The sequence below is a fragment of the Antrostomus carolinensis genome, unplaced genomic scaffold (genome assembly GCF_000700745.2).
Source record: "Antrostomus carolinensis isolate BGI_N321 unplaced genomic scaffold, ASM70074v2 scaffold725, whole genome shotgun sequence".
Classification (NCBI taxonomy): domain Eukaryota; kingdom Metazoa; phylum Chordata; class Aves; order Caprimulgiformes; family Caprimulgidae; genus Antrostomus; species Antrostomus carolinensis.
In genome coordinates, this window is record NW_010314010.1 from 1233 (window position 1) to 20875 (window position 19643).

The 19643-nt window shown below is 41.2% G+C and overlaps 1 protein-coding gene across 1 annotated transcript; it reads left to right on the forward strand.

Annotated features, from left to right (window-relative positions):
* The first annotated feature begins 1166 nt into the window (after nt 1–1166).
* On the forward strand, nt 1167–17867 carry RIOK1 (RIO kinase 1). Its single transcript, XM_010167467.2, has 16 exons — nt 1167–1370; nt 2827–2917; nt 4559–4628; nt 5345–5387; nt 6085–6177; nt 7170–7282; nt 7409–7489; nt 8045–8131; nt 8682–8819; nt 9366–9469; nt 11169–11275; nt 12932–12997; nt 14639–14758; nt 15060–15113; nt 16109–16252; nt 17659–17867. Exons 1-16 carry the CDS (start codon nt 1320–1322, stop codon nt 17767–17769), a joined length of 1473 nt encoding a protein of 490 aa, XP_010165769.2. The 5' UTR covers nt 1167–1319; the 3' UTR covers nt 17770–17867.
* The last annotated feature ends 1776 nt before the right edge of the window (nt 17868–19643 follow it).

Genomic DNA, 19643 nt, shown 5'->3' on the forward strand with positions numbered 1-19643 from the left:
CTTGGGGCAGCTGATGGCTTTGGTTCCTCTGGGATCAAACACACTTCATGTCGCGTTGCGAGTCTGCATCTTTTTGTATTTGGGGGAGAGCGAGTAAGGGATGGTCTGTTGTGCATTCACAGAACGGCAGAGTGGTGGGGTTGGAAGGGACCTCTGGGGATCATCTAGTCCAACCCCCCTGCCAAAGCAGGTTCCCTACAGCAGGTTGCACAGGAACATGTCCAGGTGGGTTTTGAACATCTCCAGAGATGGAGACTCCACAACCTCTCTGGGCAGCCTGTCCCAGTGCTCCAACACCCTCACAGTAAAGAAGTTTTTCCTCATGTTTGAGTGGAGCTTCCTGTGTTCCAGCTTGTGGCCGTTGCTCCTTGTCCTATCGGTGGTCACCACTGAAAAGAGCCTGACCCCATCCTCTTGGCACCCACCCTTTAGATATTTATAAGTATTAAAAAGGTCCCCTCTCAGTCTTCTCTTTTCTAGGCTAAACAGACCCAGCTGTCTGTATTTCCTCATTAGAAAGATGCTCCAGCCCCTTAATCATTTTAGTAGCCCTCCGCTGGACTCTCTCCAGAAGTTTCCTATCTCTCTAGAACTGGGGGCCACAGAATTGGAGCCATTTTATTTCCAATTTACTATTTATTTAATTAAATGTCAAACATGTGTGGACAATCTGCTTTGGAATATACTTGTCCTGGCAGAAGAACGTGACATTATACAGACATTGACATGAGTAAGTCAGAAGGGTTTATTTCTCCCACAAATTCCTTTTTAGGTCTAATTTTTTTCACCTAGGTTGTGCTGGTGCCCTAAGTTACCAGCAGGTTGCCTGTCTGCCTCTGCTGAGATTTTGTGTGATACCTTGTGGAAACTTGCTGTGGCAGCAAGCAAAGTGGTTCGTCTCTGGTGAAGGAGCCAGCTGGCCTGATCTGGTGTGTTCATGTGATTGGCGTCAGAGGGACCTAAGTTAGAAGGCAGCACTGGTGTGCTGTGGTGAAGAAGATAATTTAAATATAGTCCCTCATACACACTTGCTTAAAGACAGGTGAAGTGAGAAACATCTCATGGAGAGCTAACCTTGTTAAATGATTTGTTGGGATAAGCTTATTGAAGTTTTGATGACTGTAACAATCATTTATAGTTACATAAACATCTGTGTTTGAAGTGAATTTGCACAGGAGACAGAAACGGTTAAAGAAGGTGAGGTCACCGAGAACTGCCAGTCGTGCGTCGTGTGTGAAGAGGTGAAGACGGAGGAAGCAGATGGTGATGATGACAATGATGATGAAGAGGAAGATGAAGATTGGGACTGGGATGATGAGATGGGAATACTCAGGAAGCGACACAGTGCTGCTGGTGGATGCAATCCACAGGTATGTTGAAGGTCAAGGGCAGTTAATGACAAAACAAGGGGAAATGGCTTTAAGCTGAAAGAGGGGAGGTTTAGATTAGATATTAGGAAGAAGTTCTTCACTGTGAGGGTGGTCAGACACTGGGACAGGTTGCCCAAGGAAGTTGTGGCTACCCCCTCCCTGGAACTGTTTAAGGCCACGTTGGATGAGGCTTTGAGCAACCTGGTCTAGTGGAAGGTGTCCCTGCTGATGGCAGGGGGGTTGGAACTGGAGGATCTTTAAGGTCCCTTCCAACCCAAACCATTCCATGATTCTAGGTTATTTTGTGAGCGTCAAGGGTGCCCGAGAGCAGATGGGACTAACCTGGAGCCGTTGTTCTTTGCTGCTGTTATGTTCAGCATAAATGCAAATGGAAATTTTTCCTTGAGAGGAAAAACAGACCCTTCTTTGAGTCTGTTCCTCCGCTGTGCTGTGTGTACATTGTAGCCAGAGCTCCTCTTGATTTCCTTGTCTCAAACCTATTGCTGGGTTCTCCTTGTCACTGCAGTTTTCCTTCTCTTCCTTACCTTTCTCAACTTTTCTTTCTTTGCCCACCCTCATCTCTACTGACATTACTTACTTTTTGGTATTTGTCCTCTGTGTTTTGATCTTACCCATCCTTTCAATTTAATTTTGAGACCGTACCTGCTTGTCACACTCATGGTGAAACAGGATATGTTTTGGACTAATAGTGAAGGCAGCAAAAGAAAGCATAGATGATGGAGGGAGGAGCTAAAAGTGGATTAATTTAGAGTGTATGCTGTTGGCATAGACACTCTGGTGTTGTGCAGAATGAAAAGCACATGTGATGTGAGAACTAGCATCCCTTCTTCCTTTCAGCTTGGACACTGGAGGTTCAAAACCTTTCTTTTCTTATTGGTACCAACATAACAAAATAGTTGAGATAAATTAGAGTATTGCTGGTCAGGGCATACCATGTCTAACTCACAGGACTTTTCCTGGGTGGTTTATTTTTGGCTTTAGGTAGAGGTTTGTGCTGTCCAGCGTTGGTGAAATCATGTTCAGATATTGTGTTAGGAGAAGACTACCCGTAAGAAAAGATATAATCTTGGAAAGTTTTCTCTGTTCATTACCTTCTCATTTTTTCTCTTCTTTTTCCTCCTTGTTTCTGTCTGCTATTTCCCTTCCTTTTATGGATAGAAAAAGTGTTAATATGAAAGACTTGCAGCTCAATTCCCAGATTAAAAATAAACTTGAGTTGGGGCACTTTTTTGAATTTTAACTGATCTGTTACCTGTATTTGCTTTTCTTGAGTTAAGTAAAATCTGATCTTAATCCATATCCATTTCCTCACCCTTTCTGGGTTTCCATTTATAGCTCCAAGCACAGGCATTTGAGCTGACTTTGCCAATGATATTGTCTATTTCAAAGGGCTGTCTAGAGAATGCAGTTTATATTAACAAATGCTTTGTTTCAGGCAAACAGACAGACTCCTAGTTGCTATTCAGCAAAGATGTCTACCCCTACAGACAAGGCTTTAAGGAAGTTTGAACATAAAATTAATTTAGGTGAGTATAATTGTATTGTCTTCTTTTATGAAAACAGATACCATTCTGTGATGTTCTCAGACTAATTCTGCTTACTTTAAGCCAGAACTCACTGGAATGGCTGTTAACTGTTGCCAGACAGATTAAAAAATGGCTTTTCCGTACTTGAAGGTGCCTTTAGTCTCCATTAACCAGTTGTCTACCCCTTTCTCTCCCCCTTCAGAGCCACAGGTCTGGTGGTTTGGTTTTTATGGATGCTTTTTTTGTTTGTTTGTGGTTTCTCCCCTTCCCCTTGACTTCTCCACACCACGTGGAGTTAAGGTATTTCTTCCCTCACTTCTCTGGGAGCAAGCTGTTTGGTTGGAGGGAGGGTATCAACTCTCTGTTCCGTGGATGTTGGTCATTCTCAAAGCTGCTGCCACAGCTAAATTCTGTAGATGATTGCAGTCCCCTGTAGTATTAGGGTGGTACCTTATGGAGCAGCTATCTCACAGGGGTAGAGTTTCTGTGATGAGCAAAGTGGCTGCTGTCCTAACCAGTGTAGTTTGATGTTGACTATACAATGGAAGGAGTGCTGTATGTAGCCAAATACAGGAGCTCTTATGCATTTAGCAGTTAATCAAACACCATATTAAAGGCATAATGAAGAGAGAATCCTAGAGTCGGTTGCTTATTCTGTTCAGAAAAATGGCATTTGGCTGTGATAAGAGAATGGTGGACAGATTTAATGGTGAGATGTCATCCAGGAGACATTACTTCTGGATGGCATTACATCTCCAGGTCAGTGGGACTGCCTCACTCCCAGTGTTGTTACCTTATAGTCCTTGAAATGTAGCCATAGTAGAGCACTAAGCTTATGGGATTGTTATGAAGAGCTTCAGCTGTGTTTGAACGTTGTGTTGTGGCATATTGGGGTGCTGGTGGACAAGAAGCTCAACATGAGCCAGCAATGTGAGCTTGCAGCCCAGAAGGCCAACCATATCCTGGGCTGTATCAAGAGAAGTGTGGCAAGCAGGTCGAGGGAGGGGATTCTGCCTCTTTACTCTGTTCTGGTGAGACCCCACCTGCAGTGCTTGTTCCAGTTCTGGGGACCCCAACGTAAGAAGGACATGGACCTACTGGAGCCAGTCCAGAGGAGGCCACAAGAGTGATTCGAGGGCTGGAGCACCTCTCCTGTGAGGACAGGCTGAAAGAGTTGGGGCTGTTCAGCCTGGAGAAGAGAAGGCTCCTGGGAGACCTTCTAGTGGCCTCCCAGTACCTGAAGGGGCTCCAGGAAGGCTGGGGAGGGACTTTTGTCAAAGGCAGGGAGTGTTAGAACAAGGGGCAATGGCTTTAAACTGGAAGAGGATGGGTTTAGATTAGATATTAGGAAGAAATTCTTTGCTGTGAGGGTGGTCAGACACTGGCCCAGGTTGCCCAGAGAAGCTGTGGCTGTCCCCTCCCTGGAAGTGTTCAAGGCCAGATTGGATGAGGCTTTGAGCAACCTGGTCTAGTGGAAGGTGTCCCTGCTGATGGCAGGGGGGTTGGAACTGGATGATCTTTAAGGTCCCTTCCAACCCAAACCATTCTATAATACTGGATGGCAGCAGAATTGCAGGGGCAATTCCAGCCATAGGAAACTTCTTTGATTTTTTTTTTTTTAATTTGTTATGTGTTTTTCAGATAAGCTTAATTTTGATGACTCTGTTATAAACCGAGTCACAGAGAAGTCCAGGCAGAAGGAAGCAGACATGTGAGTATTACTCCTGGTTCTACTTTAATCTGAACCCAGAAGAGTAGTTGCCTATTTCATAGTGATCCTGAGTTTTCAATAAATTTATTAAGAAAACCAAAATTTGTAAATAGTTTGCATGCAGTTTACTTTCTGATCTTAAACTTCTTGGTTTCCAGATCAGTTGCATAAATCATTCCAAAGTTTTGATGCTTCTGTCACTGCTGCTGGCAGCACATCTGATGTATCAGTGGAGTAAGATGGAAGTGACGGGTGTGAATCCACTACCAAAAGACTTATTTTATCTTTGGTACTCTTTTTTTCTAAACAGAGGTCCTTAAGCATTTGGGCTAGAATAAAATACTGGAAGCCTTTTGAAGGTTCCACCTGATGATTTGGTGAGGAGAAGTATCTTTTTTTAAAAAAATAATATATCTTTTTTAAGCCTGCACTTTATAGCCCCAAGCTGTTACAACACGTATTGTTTTTTTCTGAGTGCACATAATTCAGTGGAGGCAAGAAAATACTGTAAAAGTGAAGGGCACTGATGTTTATAGTTTGGGTTTTTTTCTTTTTTTTTTGTCTGCCTGTGGGAGAAACCTTTACTTTTTGTAGAAACCAAAAGCCTTACTTCTTGAGGCTGTCGTATTCTCTTTGACACAGAATGTCACGTTTATTCTGTTAAAAGTACCGAGTCCATGTGTGGGATTAGATAATTTTATTTTCACTTCTGCTAGGTACCGAGTCAAAGATAAGTCAGACAGAGCAACAGTAGAACAGGTGAGTCCTTAATGCATCAAATTTCTCTTTTGATTGGAACAAATAGTGTGTAATTTTTTCAATCAATGATAGAACAGATACTGTAGGAACAGAGTTTTACCTTGGAATGCTGTTTCCCTTGTTATCCCGGAGAGACCTGTTGTTTCTTTGTTTCTTTCTTGTCTGAAGGTTGTACTTACTTCTGTAAACATTTTGGAGCTCATTTTTGTCCATAGCATTGTGGTTTGATCATATATGCAATGCAGAATTCCATCTGAAGTTTTTATTAAAGTTCCAAAGAACAATAAGAAATATGCTGTTTGCTTTTTTTTCCTTCTTTAGCAAGGCTGAACTATTCCTGGCCCAAGGCTGCATAGCCTTTCAGTTATGATTGCTCTGTCTCAAGAGAAACCTTATTTTAACAGATTTAATGCAACTGTGGGTGGGAAATAATTCTGTTATCTCTCTTCTAGAGCTAGCTCAAGGACATACACTTTGCTAAAAAAAAAAAAAAGTAATTGTGTTGAAAGAAAAAGTGAAGTATTGTTCTAGAATCACAGCAAAATTCTGAGTGGTTACTGTTTGGATTATCATTTGATCCTTAAGAATAGTCTGATTTTGTGGGTCCTTTAATATGGTACTAAGGCTGGACTGTGTCACTGGGTTTTGTCCTCTTCACAGATTGCAATTGTGCTGACTTTTCTGTGTTACATTTGAGGTGTTGGATCCAAGGACCCGAATGATTCTGTTCAAGATGCTCACTAGAGGTGTCATATCAGAAATCAATGGCTGCATCAGCACAGGGAAAGAAGTAAGCTTTATTACACATGGCATGATACTCTTTCTCAGCAAACTGGGTGGAAGCTTATGGTGCTTAGAAGATGTATTGAAATATTTGGGTTTAGTACTTCTTTTTTGTCTGTTGCTTGATTGGTAGGAAGTTACCTTAGGATAAAATGCAATTTATGTTAAAGGAAACAAGTTTAACCAAACATGAAGGATTTCTCAGAATGCTTAAATGTTATCTTAAATTTGTGGATCTTGTTAATTGTTTTTACAACTGAAATTTTTGGAAAGGGTATATGTACACACAATATTAAACAGTGTCTGAAAAAACATACAAACCTAGGGAGTTCTTTCTTCATGTGAGACTCCTCCATGCAGATCAGACCAGCTCCACACATCGGCAGACATGGGAGTATCTAAATGGTGTAACAAAATTGTGTTTAAAATACTGTTAAACCTTCATTGCTTTTACAAAATTAGCATGTTTGCATGCTGTTATTATCAAGTAATATTGCAGATAATTAAAACCAGACCACAAATTTCTGAGTAAATTAATAAATCTGATTTAGAAAGCCTAGATCCTGGTTGTCTTCCAAGTCCTTGGATGCCAATTAAAGGCATACTGTCACCCTGTGTAGAGATGTCAACGGGAGATATTTGAGCCATGCTTTAGGGCCTAAATAGTGCACAGACTCAAATTAACCCTTCACACAAGGACTTGTTTCACTCTCCCGAATGCAGATGAGTTGGAGTTCTCTTGTGCATTGTTTTTTTTGTCCTGTATGCACTGTCACACCCCTACCCAGTCTTCTGTACTTCCCATAAGCTGCCTCTGGTAGGAAAATAAATTGCCCTTGTGTGCAGGCTTGCTCAGCTGGGTGCCACGTAGGGGCTGGGGTGAGATCAGATCTTTTTATTGGGTCTTTTTCCAGGTGCCAGAAAGAGAAGAAGAGAGAAGATTATGTTGGTTTAAAGAGTTTTTCTTTAATATTGTTTTTTCCCTTCATAATCTGCCAGGCTAATGTATATCATGCCAGTACTGCGAATGGAGAGAACAGAGCAATAAAGATTTACAAAACCTCTATTCTGATGTTTAAAGATCGGGATAAGTACGTGAGTGGTGAATTCAGGTAAGTTGGACTGTTGCCTGGCTTTACTGGGGAAGAGGTGTTGTTTGAGAGGTGATAAAATCACCAGTGCTAATACTGCATTGATTGGCTAAGAGTCCCTGTTGTTTTTTATTTCATTATTTAAAGATTTCGTCATGGATATTGCAAAGGCAACCCAAGAAAAATGGTGAAGACCTGGGCTGAAAAAGAAATGAGGAATTTAATAAGGTGATTCTTCCAGTTTTTATTTCAGCATGGAAAGGTAGATGAAACTTTACATTTATAGGAGGTACTCTCCTATTGTTAGACTGTGGCTATCACTACCTTTTAGGGTCTCTGGAGTATTCAGGAAAGTGTCTTAAGCTTCCCTGTGGGAGAGAAAAGAAAGGGAAGGGAGGAATAAAGATACTCTTTTGTCTTGCTTTTCATGCTCTCAGCTCTTCAATGCCTAAATCCTCTGTCAGATGTGACTGAAAAGTGAGGAAAAGCTAGAAATAAATGCTGCTGAGTAACAGCACACTGTGTGATATAGGTTAATCTAGGATTAACCTGAATTGTGTAAAAATTCTTTGTCCAACAGAGGAATGCTTAGAGAACGGTCAGAGCCAGAATGGTTGTGGCTTTTCATATTCATTTCCTGGTTGCTCTTCACAAGTGAGAGTTTCCTGAGTAGAGGAGCTCTTACTGTGTATTATGTTTAAAGCAACACAGCTCTTACAGGCACTAGTGCAATGCAAATAATAGTTTGGTTTTACTTTTTGTGGTTTTGTTCCTGTGTTGCAGGTTGAATACAGCCCAGATACCTTGCCCAGAGCCAATTATGCTGAGAAGTCATGTACTTGTCATGGGCTTTATTGGTAAAGGTGATAGGTAGGTATCCTTAGAAAATAGATTTTTTTTTTTAATTATTATTATTAGCTTTCAACAATTTTTTATTAAAAACCAACAAACCAACCCTCTGAATTTACCTATTATTACTTTAGGCCTGTAAAATTAATGTGTTACTCTTACAGGCATGTGTGATGTGTAGAATACCCAGACATTTGCCAGCTACTGCTTTAGACAGTCTGCATGATTCTGAAGCCTCAGTTGTGTGTCAAATGAATCCATAAAGTGGCTTAACCAGAGATTAAGGCTGGAAAGGCTTGCTGATCATACATGAGGATACCTCATTGTTTTGTAGCACAAACATTAATGTAGCGTGGTCCAAATTAGTTTACATTGGAAATGGAGCTCCAGTTTTTTTGGCAAGCATATATCAAGCTTTGCTGCGCCTCGTGCTGGCTCCGTGCGCTTAGCTGCTCATGCTGACTTGATTGACACACTGAGTGAGCAGAAGGATCAAGTGCAGCAGTTAAAGCATTTGCAGCTGATGTGAAGAAAGAAAAAGTATTCACTTTATTTGTGTTGTAATTTCAAGGCCTGCTCCTCTGCTAAAGAATGCTCAGTTATCTGACTCCAAAGTCCGGGAGCTGTACCTGCAAATCATCCAGTACATGAGAAGAATGTACCAAGATGCCAGACTTGTTCACGCGGATCTCAGTGAATTTAATATGTTGTATGTTTTTAAACTTTGCTCTGAATTGTGACATCTAAAATAGATGCATTGGCAACCTCTCTGTGAGAGTACTAATCTACCTTTAAGGGAGGGTGGGGTTCTTTTTGTGACTGGGTTTTGTAACTCACATAATTTATTATGTAGCTTTTAACCTAGATCTGAGCTTTCTCTGTTTAAAAACAAACACAAAGAAAAAAAACCCAAACAAAAACTCCTCACAAACAAAACCAGAAGTAGAGAACAAATTAATAAGGTTGTTTTTTGTTGTGTTGTTGGGTTTTTTCTTCACCCCACCCATAACACTGCTTTTTTATGTTCATGAGAAGACTATTTCTTTAAAGTTTAATAATACAGCCTATGTAAAAGAAGAAAAGGATTGATCCAAAAAACCCACTCTGGCCCTAATACACGAGGTATATGCCAGAGAAATCTGTTAAGATTGTTTGCTGGTTCTTGAGTTGGAAGCACATTTTGTTTCCTGCCCCTCAGTGATCTCCCTTGTAACAGTGATGGAGTTATCAGAGCTGTGTGTGTGTGTGTTTGCAGGTACCACAGCGGGGACGTGTACATCATTGATGTGTCTCAGGCCGTGGAGCACGACCACCCACACGCGCTGGAGTTCCTGCGAAAAGATTGTGCCAACGTTAATGGTGGGTGGGCTGCACTTCAACTCTTGTTCTGATAGCTGTTTTATTTAGGAAGATGAACTGTCTTCACCTGTGTTCTTTCAGATTTAACTAACTGTAGAAGCTGTCAGACTTGTGTTAAAATGCTCCCTCTCCTAGGTTCTCATGGCTTCCTCAGGGGGTGCTGTAGCGTACTGAGTTCAGAAGAGTGTAGCTTTCTAATTTTGCTAGAAATATCTGTCTGAAACGAGTCATCTGGCTGAATCTCAGATTGATGGTAGATCTGAGATCAGTCCCAGACTAATTAGAGAGCAGTCCCAGTCTGCAGCAGTACCCACACCAGTCTTAGCTTCCCTTGCTTAAAGGATGTATAGGCATACTGATGTGTTTTCTCTGTGAATGGAATCCACATCTGGAATTCCTCAGCTGACTGGAAGTTACCATGTTTTGTGAAGTTATGAAGTTCCCTGTGCTTACTCGTCCAGGTCAGCTGAGAGGATCAGGGCATAGAATAATTTATTAGAGCTACTATCACTTGTTACAGTATTTTGATAAACAAGGTACCTTTATGGTATTTTTCTCTTGAAAAATGTGGTCTTCACGTGTGAGTATACATGTTGTGTTTACAGACACACACCTCCTGGTGGGCTGTTTTTCTAAGGACAAGAAATCCATCACTGCAGGCTGCTTTTCTTTTCAGATTGACTTTTTTCTAATTTTACAGAGACTCTTGAAAGTCTGTGGAAAAATAATTATGTGTATTTTGATGCTGTGTATTTGTTGATACCCAGTACACTGGTTTTCCCTTGCTCCTTTTCTGTTCATGGATTTCTAATAACTCACTTCCAACTCGGATGCTTACACCCTTGCTCCTTTTTCACGTCTTTTGGCTTGCTCTCCCTAGACATTCTAATGCTACAGTGAGTTGCAGCGGTTTGGTGTGTTGTGTTTTGCTTGTTTTCCATCACTGCAACTTTCTCCATGTAATCATCCTACAGAGACTCTGAGAGACACCTCAGTATATGCTCTGCCCTAGCTGTGATCATTGCAAAGACTTCTGGTTCCACAGGCAGAAGCTACGTCCAAACAATTTTTTTTTAATTCTTTCTATGATTAATTTCTCATGGTGAGAGATATCCTGAGAACTTTAGTAGGAAACACTTATTAAGCAGTCTTCAGTATCTTCGCTTTTTTTTTCAGTACAGAAGTGCAGCCTCCAAATTTGGTTATACTTGACTCAAGAAACCAATTCTGAGTAGTACTGAGGAAGTTTTAATATGTTAATGTGCCTTCCTAATTAGGCTGTACTGTGTCTCAGTGGATACTTCTGTTTCTCTTTGGCAAAAGTTTGAGGTCTACATTCCTTTTTTTTTTTAAAATATATTTTTCATCTTAGTCATTACAAATACTACACCTGTCTTAAATTGTTTACTTCTTAGCCCCTACTCTGTTAAGTCTGGCTCCTGCTGAAATGTATCTGACTTTTATTTTTATTCAGTTTTATTCTCCTCTCAGTATTTGTTGCATCTGGAAGATGAAGAGTTTTATTTCAGAGGGCCAAGAGTCATCTGATAAGTAAACCCATTACGATGGAGTACATACTGCTGAGACTTTCCCAAGTCATCAGGGCTGTTGGCTTGCTGTAGCTGTCACTTTAACATCACGGCTGTGTACGTTACACATAATTACTCAGGTTTTTGTCTCTTCCCTTGCTTCCTGGTAGACTTTTTCCAGAAGCACAATGTTGCGGTGATGACTGTGAGGGAGCTGTTTGAGTTTATTACTGATCCTTCTATCACAAGCGAGAACATTGATGACTATCTGTTGAAGGTAAGACTTCATGACCTTGTTGTTTATGTAGGAAGACTCGAACAGTAAGAGCAGATCTAATTCAAGCTCCTGCATCTCATTTACTCTACATCCTGCTATTGAAGGAAGCTGGTACATGACATTGTTATGCCAGCACTTCAGAAATGCATACCAGTTTTTTCCATTTATGTCATTGTAGGGTGACAACCCTTTCATTCTGTGTTTTCTCAAAAAGTTTATTTATGAAAGCTCAAATGTCTGTTTCAGGTGCTGCTAAAGACAAGATGCTTTAGATTAGTCCTTTCTTTTTGGCCAGGAGAAGCTCTGTAGAAATCATGCTTATATAGAGAATGGGATTAGGCATGGAGGTTTCAGCAGGGTAGGCTGAGGGAGGAAGGGAATTACCCAAGGTGCATGGTCTTGATAGCCACATATAGTGGCTGGCAAAACACGTTGATTCTAGGAGGAGGTAAACTTAGTCAGTGCTGCTAGCAGCACCCACGTATTTAATCTCTAGCTGCCAGTCCTCTGCTCCCAGTTAGATGTTTCTTTAAAAAGGGACATGGGGAAAAAAAAACCAAAAACAAACTTTTTAGGTTAATACAAGAGAAATGGGGGCCCCATATGCCAAGATCAGAGTGGAGATTTGGTGTGTCATTCCTGGTCAAGACCATGAGGCACAGACTGAGTGTGTTCCAAATACCAGTACAGCATGGGGATTTCCAGATGTTATGTACTTTCTGTCGTATTGGAGGTTGGATGGGACAGAGCTGTGCTATGTGGTTCCTCTGAGTTGTGCTCCTCTGGCTTGCTCAATGTGTGTGAGAAGAGCCAAGTTCCAGAACTGAGCACCGCTGACAGTATTCTCCTTGTGCTGTCACCTCCTGTGGTCCTGCTGGGCCTGACCTAACTTGGTCTGGAAGGAGCAACACGTGAGTTTTTCCACTCTTAATGAAACAGATCTCTGGTTGTAAGTGTGCCTTGCAGAAATGTCAGTTACCATAAGATGTCACTCAAGGTTTTGCCACAGAGAAAGCTGGAGTATTTGTGAGTTGAGGCCGCACCTGGAGTATTGTGTCCAGTTCTGGGCTCCCCAGTACAGGAAGGGCACGGAACTCCTGGAGTGTGTCCAGCGAAGGGTGACTAAGGTGATTAAAGGACTGGAGCATCTTTCATATGAGGAAAGGCTGAGGGAGCTGGGCCTGTTCAGCCTGGAGAAAAGACGACTCAGAGGGGATCTGATTGATGTTTATAAATATCTAAAGGGAGAGAGTCTAGAGGAGGGACCAGACTCTTCTCATTGGCAGCCAACAACAGGATGAGAGGCAACGGGCATAAACTGCAGCATAGGAAGTTCCACCTGAACATAAGGAAGAACTTCTTTACTGTGAGGGTGACTGAGCCCTGGAACAGGTTGCCCAGAGAAGCTGTGCAATCTCCCTCCCTGGAGATATTAAAAAACTGTCTGGACAAAATGCTGGTTGATGTGCTCCAGGAGTCCCTGCTTTGGCAGGGTGGTGGGACTAGATGACCTTCAGAGGTCCCTTCCAACCTCAACCAGTCTGTGATTCTGTGACAGTGTGAAATACAGGAAGAAGCACAAATGGGAAAGGTTAGTTGGATTAAGTGATGTGATTTTGAAGAGTAATAACTTTGTATTGTTTTCTATTTCTTTAGGCAATGGAAATAGCATCAAAAAGAACAGAGGAGGAAAGATCCAGTCAAGATAAAGTGGATGAAGAAGTAAGTGAGGATTTTTGTTCCAACAATAAAATTAGTATTAACCTCACCTCTTCTAAACAGTGAAGAGTGTTCTGTTTTATTTATCCAGTGGTAAGGTGTTAGAAGGCAAATGCTTCATTTCCTAAACCAGTATGTTTGCTTGTAGCTAGGTCCCTTGATGTATCTTCCAGTTCAGGTTCAATTAACAAAAAAAATAGTGGAGAGATGTGATTATGCCACTGCTTTTGGACCAGTGATGCAGCAGCAGGGGAATACACATGATATATGGATACCTACATTGACCAAATTGTCCTTCTAGCTCTAGTCACAGTCTAATTCAGTTCTTCCACATGCTGTTTCTCTCCCTTGTTTTTACATTAAATGAAGCCATTTCAAGTCCATTACAGAAAACTGCTAACATTCTGGAAGGGCTTGTTGTAAAGATAAAATAATTTCTCTGAGTCTTATCTCTCTGTTCCAAAAGAGTTTAAAAAGAAAACAAAGAAACAAAAAAATAAACAAACCAAAACAAAAAAACAGCTCTGTGTTGAGCAGAATTTGTATCAGTGAGAACGTATTTGTTCACACAGTGTTTATCTTTGGAGTCAATTCTACTTGATTTATCAAAGGCTTTTCTTTTTCTCTTGAAGCTCCACCGGTTTTACTAACTGCTTCTGGCTCAAGCTTAGCCGAGGAAAGATTTTGTTTGTTTGTTTGTTTCCTAAGATATCCTCAGCATGCAGCTTCTGAGCTATAGGGTTAGATGCTAGTGTTTTGTTGCAAGTCCATCTTCGGCAAACCAATTACTCCTTTGCTTATATAAAGGTACTGACCTGTCAAAGAGATGATTTAGTAGCATCTAAGTTCAGTTTATTTCTCTTAGACTTCTTATGTGACCATGGCTATTTTGTGTCACTTCCTTCACAGAAGAATAGAGCTGATCAATGGGAAGCTCTGTGGAGCTCGGGGCCTCTGCTCAACACTTGAGCTAGCAGTTCTGATTATAAAGTGTACTGAATTGGTACTGGGATTGTACTGATACCATGGAAAAGAAGCAAAATACTTCTCTCTGAGCTGCTAGTGACTTAAGTTTGCTGGAGGGCTGTTTCAGAAAGACCACATGACAAATTTTAAGTGTGGTATTGATACTGCATTTGGGTTTTACTGTCGTACACTGCTGCAGGAACCTTTTTTGAGTTGGACTATAGGTTGAAGCAGGGATTATTATATGAAGAGATGAAGTTGTAACAGTGTGTTTTAATGGAGTTGCCTCCTGAAGGCATTGTAAACATCACAATAAAAACATTAAGAAAAAATCATTAGAATACAGAACCTTAGGACTCAAATAGGTTAAGAGGAAGTTGGAAGGACTGGAGAAGTTTATAAGTGGCCTGGTGGTGGTCATGCTAAGGAAGGAGTCTTACCAGTCATGATCTATCAATAATGTGTAGATTGCATGTTAAGTCTGCTCCTGAAAAAAAAAAAAAAAAATAAGCTGTAGTTCAAATGCAGTAGATGTAGATGACTGCTGTGTTCATTTTTAGTTTCTCTGAGCCATGAAATCCTTCATGATTATTCTCTTAAGGATGCATAATTAGGAAGGAAGAACATAATGAATCTATATGTAAATTAGTAAGTGTGTGTTTCCTTTCACTCTACTAGGTGTTTAAGAAGGCTTACATACCTCGAACTTTGACTGAAGTTAAAAACTATGAGAGAGATGTGGATATAATGATGAAATTGAAAGAAGAGGATATGGCATTGAATGTTCAGCAAGATAATGTGAGTAGACATGCTGAGGCACTGCAAAAAAGAAGAGAATGTGAATTATTCTTTCTGGAAACTGATAGCAACAAACAAAAACAGAAGCCTTGTTACCAAGGCGTGGAGTACTGAATCTAGTGTCATACTTTAAAATCGTCTGGTTAGTACTAATGCTAACATTGTGGGTACTTTCCTGGTGGGTGGTTTGGGTTTTTTGGGTTGGTTTTTGTTTTTGTTTTTGAGATAATTTTTTCTGGGCACAAAGATTAAAGATTCATATTTCGATAACGTAATTTTCTTTCTCTCTCCCTGGGTGTAGATTCTCTACCAGACTGTGACAGGACTGAAGAAGGATTTGTCTGGTGTTCAGAAGGTGCGAGGGTCTTTTTGAAATCCTTCATTTTAGCCATTTGCAGAAAAGCACTTATAAGGAGTACAGAGAATGCCTCATCTCGCAGCTGACACTGTGAAAGAAGCCTCTTGTCTGCAGAGTGACCATTTGTGTCTGGAGTGGGTCTGGCACGACAGTGTGTCTGCCCACCACATGAATTGCTTCCCTTCACTGTGGCTGATACTGGGTTGCTTTAGCATGAAATGATAAGCCTTGCTATGGCCATGATCTCTAAAGTGAAGGTGGAAAGGAGGGAAGCTGTTTTCCAATTATGGAAAATGTAATTGATTTAAATTGTAGCATGACTGCAAGTTTTGTTATGTTCATGGTAGCTTTGTTGTAATTATTGTGTAAAGAACAATCATAAGATATTATGGCTTACTATATTTAAATTACTTGCCAGTGACACTTCTGTTAAGTACATTGGTTAAGAAGCTGGGCACAGATCAGTCTGTAGCAGTGTAATTCAAAGCAAAAGCCCTATGTGGATTCCCCCTCCTTACTTTGTAAAGGTTACCTAGCAGTGGTGTAGACTCTATTTTAAAATGGAAATATAAATATGGATGGCATCAGTCTCCAGGCTTGTTTAAGAGCAAGCAACTTTTCCTGTCTAGATATTTATGTTTGCAATAAAGCCTCCATACAGTGCACCCAAGGGAGATCTGGGTATGATCCAAGTATAATTAAAAATTGGCTTCCACATATGTTAGCAAATCACTGGTTAACTTAATGGAAATGAGTTTGGAAAAAAAAAATCCTGTTGTATATTCTAGATTCCTTGTTCTTAGTTTGGATTAACCTGCTTCTCATTCTTTTTCATGAGACTCAGTGATGGCTGTAGTAAAGGATGTGGCACAAGCTTGCTCAAGGGTTTTTTTGCAGCAGATTGTTTTGCTTTATATATATGTGTGTGTGTCTCTTGTCATTAGGCTTCTTTGTTTTGGTTTGATATAATTCTCTCTTGATATATCTTGCAGATTCCTGCACTTCTTGAAAATAAGGCAGATGACTCAGAAACGGACTCTGACGATGATGATGGCAGCTCAGAGGACTCTGATATGGGCTGTAAAGAATCTGTACATCCCAAAGATAAACCTGCTGAAGTTAGCATGGACAAAAAGGTCAGCTGGCCAGGAATTGTTCTTGCTATTTCTTGTCCAAAACAAGCTATGGACTTTTCCTGTTGTGGAGAAAGTGAATTTCATTATCGTTGCTTTATTAATGGTGATTTTATGTAGAGGAACATGTAACATAGAGCTAGAAGAGAGATCTCAGCAGGGAATTCTAAGGCTACGCAGAGCAGAATTTAGTGAAGCCTGGGTAGCTCTTCAGTGCCTCTGGCTACTCTTTCAGGCTTTGGTGTTCAGGTTTGTGGTCGTGGTCCCTGATTAACCTCCTTTTGCCAAGGGAACTGAGATCGTTTGATCTATAGAACTGGTGACAATGTTTGTACCACGGTGGCTTTTGCAGTACTATTAGTACAGAGTGGCTAGCTTTGCTGTGGGCAAGAGATGTAACACAGTCATGCAAAGGGATTATGGTTTGGGGTTGTTTTTTTTTTAAAGTTTTGTTTTCCAAACTGCAGAACAGGTATGCTCTGTTTTGGTGAGGCTTTTCTGCGGAGTATCACCCATGGGTGAGAACCTTCTGCCAGCCTTTTGGGTGCTGTGCAAAAGAAGGATGAAACTTACTGGGCTTAAGGGGTTAAAGATATGGGGTTTTGCTTGTTAGGTTTTTCTTGCTAGGAAAGGTAAGAGAATACATTCTGTATCTGAAAAATAAAATAGCAGTGCTCTGCTGCACACCTTCTCCCAGTCTAGAGCTGCTGCCTTTCAGGTGTGAAGCGTGGAAGTCTTGGTCACTTCTCATCCTTATGGATAGGTTTTCATTTGGACCTCTTTTTGTGTAAGATGAGGTTTTTGGTAACCTGGTGTTCAGCTGTAGGTTGAACAACTGATTAACAGCAATTACTTTCACCTCCCACCCCATTATGCTGACTTTGTTTTCCAGTTGAGTGTAGCTTTTCCACTGTCTGGCACAAATGACAGTGTACTCAGTAGCATAGCACCCTTTCTTGTCAGTCTTGATGATGAGCTTGCTCTGAGTTACCAGCAGTTACTGCGCCAGTATTTTTGCAGGACATATAGGAACACATGCTTACAGTAGCCCTGTGGGTAGCAGCAAGCCTAGATCAGGCACCCTGTTGTAATCTTAGGTGTAAATAGCGTGAGTTAAGAGTGCCTCTAGTTCCCTTTCTTCAAAGGTGGCATGAAACTCAGGTTTTAACTAATATGAATTTTGCCTTGTCATTACCAGTGTGCAGCTCTTAGCTCCATGCCCGACCCATACTTCCTTTTTCCTTTCCCCTCACCATTACTATTGTTTTTTGGGTTTTTTTTTTCATTTTTATTTCTTCCTTCATGTTTATGTGGTGTGTTAATTTACTTGTTAACATAACAGTTGATTGACCTGCTCAAAATGTCTCATTCCTTCTGGCTTTAAATGAATGGTTTTTGATCCTTTATAGGAAAGGAAAAAGATGGTTAAAGAAGCCCAGAGAGAGAAGCGAAAAACCAAAGTCCCAAAGCATGTGAAGAAGCGGAAAGAAAAGACTGCAAAAATGAAGAAAGGCAAATAAAATCAGCTTTGACTTGGGGAAAGGGATGGTTTGTTGTGGGTTATTTAGTCACTATCTTTTTTCTTTTTCAAAAATTAAAAATTATTTATATACATACAGTATTAACTGTGTAGGGTGATTTTGTTAGTAACATGGTGTAGTTGTTTGAACAGAGTATATGCCATGGGAACAGGAAAGAATGAGTTTAACACTTGTGCATGTTAAAATCCTTTACCTGTGCAGGTTTAATCCATTGTTAAACTTGCATTGCTTTGTTCTTGGGTCTTGCTCCCCTGCCTCACACTGCATATGAGCTAGTTTGGTTTGTTCCACAGCAGTGATTTGATTCAAGCAGATTCTTGGAGGAGGGGGAATGGCGTTTCCAAGGCCTGTACCTTCTTCATGGTATGGAAGCAAATTGAGCTAGCTGTCCTCTGCAGGCTGTCACAGTCACCCGTGGATAACCCTGCAGGCACTGTGCCTTTGCTGCCTCCCTGGGCTTGCATCACCTTTGATATTTTCTTACTGAAAGCTGAGTTTTGTGATTTGGGAGGCAGCTGTCTTTATTGACCAGTGCCATTCTGAAGCAATCCCAAACAGACCAAAGCCTGATTTTTAAATTTTTTTTCCTCTTGAATCCTGACATAGGGCACTGTTGTTCTTAAAGAATATTATAAATCAGGTATTTTGTAAGCTCCTCAAATGAATATTTGCCATCAAGATTAACCATGTGTGTTTGAACTCAAGGCTGTGTAAAGGCTTGTGGCAGGACCTCTCTGTGGTATGGTTCAGCATTACCAGTCCGTGTTGTGCTGAGGTGCCCAAGCTCTTTGTTAGGGAGAAGGTAGCAGAGTTTTGCTCATAAGTGACCCACTTGGGCTCGGGCAAAGGCACCGTACTGAGAACAGACCACCTTATCTGGGCAGCCACTTTGGCCACTGAAGCTGACAAGTTTTGGGAGAGGTGTCTTCCTCCTCATGCTGTAGCACATCAACTCTTTTCCCTCTCCCTGCAGTTTCAGAACTCCCTATGCCAGCACAGAGAGAGATTCTTATTCCAGTAAATGTATCTCCCACATTAGGGATGGACTTGGTGCCCTGGGGATTTTCGCTTACACAAGGTACATCCTCTGATGACAGAGGACAGCTTTTATCCATCAATGGATATCCAACAATGATGACTTATCCAGGGGCAGAGTGAAGCTTCCTTCTGTCTACTCCTTGTCTCCCATGCCCAAAAGAGAGATGATGTTGGCCAATTGCACTCCAGTGTTGCACTCCCCAGTTTGACCTTCACAACATGTTTGATGCCCTTGGCTAGAAATCTGGTAAAAGAGGAACTGGTCAGTGCTTCCAGATCTCTCTCTCTCTCTCTCTCTCTCTCTCTCTCTCTCTGCTCCTTTCTCCCTATCCATACAGGGATTGACAGCACTCTTGTGTATGCATGTAAGTGTAGATAGTATAACTGGAGTATGTTGGGAAGCAAGACTGGTATTTCCTCAGCAGGTGGGGATGTCTGTTGGGAGACTGAGACTAAGGATCTGCATTTTGAAAATGACATTACATCAGGTGCAAGAAAGGGGGCAGCCTCTGACTTGGTAGTAAAGGGAGGAGGAGGTGGAAGACCTACATCCAGAGGTGAGGGAGTACTGTTGATGATAATTTCTCTTAATACCAAGGGCTGAGATGCTGCTAGGTGTATGGACACATTATTTCCCACTTTTCCTTGCCAATCATGGGGGCTTGCATAGTGATATAATCAGGCAGAGGTGGCCTTGGTGATTGCTGCCCTGAACCTGACTGGTTGTGTTCATAGGTGCCGTGCTGAAGGTGACTGAAACAATAACAGGTTTGTGTGCTGTGCCCTTGAAATCCTGTTGTATTGGGATTCTTCCT

Bases quoted from the DNA above. Each gene is read 5' to 3' on its own strand.
- RIOK1 (XM_010167467.2), top strand. From the start codon at position 1,320: ATGGGAATACTCAGGAAGCGACACAGTGCTGCTGGTGGATGCAATCCA. The intron at 6,178-7,169 runs GTAAGCTTTATT...ATAATCTGCCAG, and splicing joins GCATCAGCACAGGGAAAGAA to GCTAATGTATATCATGCCAG. The intron at 16,253-17,658 runs GTCAGCTGGCCA...GATCCTTTATAG, and splicing joins AAGTTAGCATGGACAAAAAG to GAAAGGAAAAAGATGGTTAA.